The 2,500-nt window shown below is 38.3% G+C and overlaps 1 protein-coding gene across 3 annotated transcripts in view; it reads right to left on the bottom strand.

Annotated features, from left to right (window-relative positions):
* The window catches only part of LOC124863797 (caskin-1-like), a 149,833-nt gene that overhangs the window by 48,390 nt on the left and 98,943 nt on the right, over positions 1–2,500 (bottom strand). For all 3 annotated transcript variants that reach the window (XM_047358288.1, XM_047358289.1, XM_047358290.1), the window contains exon 10: positions 2,424–2,500. This exon is cut by the window's right edge and continues 41 nt beyond it. In XM_047358288.1, the coding sequence (XP_047214244.1) occupies positions 2,424–2,500 (77 nt within the window). The remainder of the gene's footprint in view (positions 1–2,423) is intronic.

The raw sequence follows: 2,500 nt of genomic DNA, 5'->3' as shown, positions 1-2,500 counted from the left end.
TGAGCTTATGTGTGGCCTCCAAGTGCAGCCTAGATGACAAGATGGATCTGAATGTGTTTAGCAGAAGTTACCAAGAAGACTATGAGGAGCTCATTCATAGAAGATGAAGGGCGGTTGTTGAAAAATCAGCTTTAGATATTAAAAATGCAATCTAACAAGATGGAAATTCAAAGTAACAAGTTGATATGATGAGAACATGACGGGGCTCAGGTGATTGTTATCATTGTTATGTATGTCGCTCAAATATGGAGCTTACACCAGTAGGAACATCATGTTCCTTTAAAACGTTTCTATATAAAAAAATTGTTTCCACTGATCTGCAAAGGTTTTACCTATCCTCCTTTATTTAAGAGGAAATTGGAACAGTGATTTTTATTCATCAAAGCAATGAAATGATGAGTGTTTGCACATTATGTTTAGATCAACATGTTGCTTCTTTTTGTATTTGTTGTGATTTGTGAATACTTCTTATACGTCACAAAGAGTTTCTTCTGTTTGCTAGCATTGGTAAATAAGATGCACATCTTCTGCAATTCCATGCATATTGTTGTGTTGAGTGGAAATTGAGTGAAACCGGGAACTGTTTCAGAGGAGGTGATGCATTTTTACAACAAAATGTGTAGAGACTGATATCCAAAGATAAAAGCCTGTGCTGGCGTCAAGTTGTTGCTACCTCAAGCTAACTGCAACTAGAAACGTCAAATCCAAGGAAAAACAAAAGGTTTTAGATTTCAAGTCACGCAGGCATCCAGGCTCTCATAAATATATATTGAAAGCCTTAAAGTACACTCATCTTTACTAAGGTGCACCATAGTTTTACACTGAAATTTTCTGAAAAATCCAACCTATGTGGAGAAACACCTCATGCCCACTATTATGTATGAAAGAGGATGTGTAATGTTGTGGGCCTAGGGAACGTCGTTAAACCCTTTGAAACAAAAGAGAATTTGAATTAAATCTGGTGGACTCTTCCTCTAATCTAATATAAGTACTGGGTCTTTCATCAGGTTGAAGATCCAAAACATGACCTCAACAATGCAGAAATGGTTCATCAAACATAAAATCAACCTTCGTCCATGGCCGTCACAGTCCTCAGAATTATATCCTTCAGAAAACCTGTGGGCTGAGCTGAAAACCAGAGAACATAAGAAAAGAACCAAGGAATCTGGAACATCTAGAGGAGATTGTGTAAAGAGGAATGGTCGAAGATCCGTCTCTCTGAATACTCTGCCTAATGTTACAGGAGAAGATTGTCCTATTAACAAAAAGAGGTTCAGTGTGAGATTATGGTGCTGCAATAGAAGATTAATTTGTTTTACCAGGGAGGCCAACAATGTTAATATAGTATAATAAGAAGAAAAAAGCATGTTTGTCTTAAAGGGGTCATATCATGCTTTTAAATCCCTCCTTTTCACCCTTAAATCATTCAGTTGTGGTCTATATAAAGTGGAACTCCGATGCTTTGGTCTGAATTCCTTGTTCTTGTATCTCTAAAGGCCCCTCTTTTACCCCTGTTCTGAGGTCCGTCTAAGGTATCTTTAAATGCTACTATGGCACTTCACACCCTGCCCCCCTCCAGGTAAAAGAGCGCACCACTTAAATCTAATCAGCCATATTTTTATTTTGAAACAGAGATACAATTATCTAGCGGTGTAGGAACAAGACAAAAACAGCAAATACAATGCAAACCTGTTTATATCACAATATTATTCAAAATGCGCAGTACGGTTATATCTTGAAGGAGCTTAAAGCAGCACACAGTACTAACATAAGCAGAAGGCACAATGCTACTCCTGTCAATACAATGCCCAGGACATCCTATCAACAGAGCAAGAAATAAAAATGGTGGATAAGCGAAATTGATCAGCCAGAAGTCCATGACCTTGTTTAGCTGTTCCGCAGCAAATACTGTGACGTAACAGTTGGAAAAATGTTACAGATGATAGAGAAAACTGAATGGACTGAAAAATATGACACAAACAGAATATAAAGATATCGCTGCAACCCCTGGAGAGACTAAATTCAACTTTCCTGCAGTCCTACAGATTCCAGGTACACAACAAAATGTATTTAAAAGCTAAAAAAGTGGATTTTGCATGATATGTTCCCTTTACAGGTAATCTTTCAGAAACAATCCTGAGGACTGGTCTACCTCTGAAATGTTTTGAGATGAAAAACAAGAAGTAAAACTCACTGTGTATAAACTATCCAGATTCGCCGGCCTTCGGACAGAAAGCAGTATAACTTTCTCTGTTTTCAGCCCAAATGTGTAATATGGCTGATTTTTGATTTCTCTTTTTTACAACAAAAATAAGTCCAACACACCTAAAAGTATCCAGACAAACACACACACACACACACACACACACACACACACACACACACACACACACACACACACACACACACACACACACACACACCTGTGCGCTTGCTGATGACCTCAACCAAAGTAGATGGAAAGTACCCCACTCGATCATTTCCCGTTCGGTTGTCATGG

The sequence above is a fragment of the Girardinichthys multiradiatus genome, chromosome Y (genome assembly GCF_021462225.1).
Source record: "Girardinichthys multiradiatus isolate DD_20200921_A chromosome Y, DD_fGirMul_XY1, whole genome shotgun sequence".
Taxonomy (NCBI): Eukaryota; Metazoa; Chordata; class Actinopteri; order Cyprinodontiformes; family Goodeidae; genus Girardinichthys; species Girardinichthys multiradiatus.
This window is presented reverse-complemented; position numbering and strand designations above follow the sequence as displayed.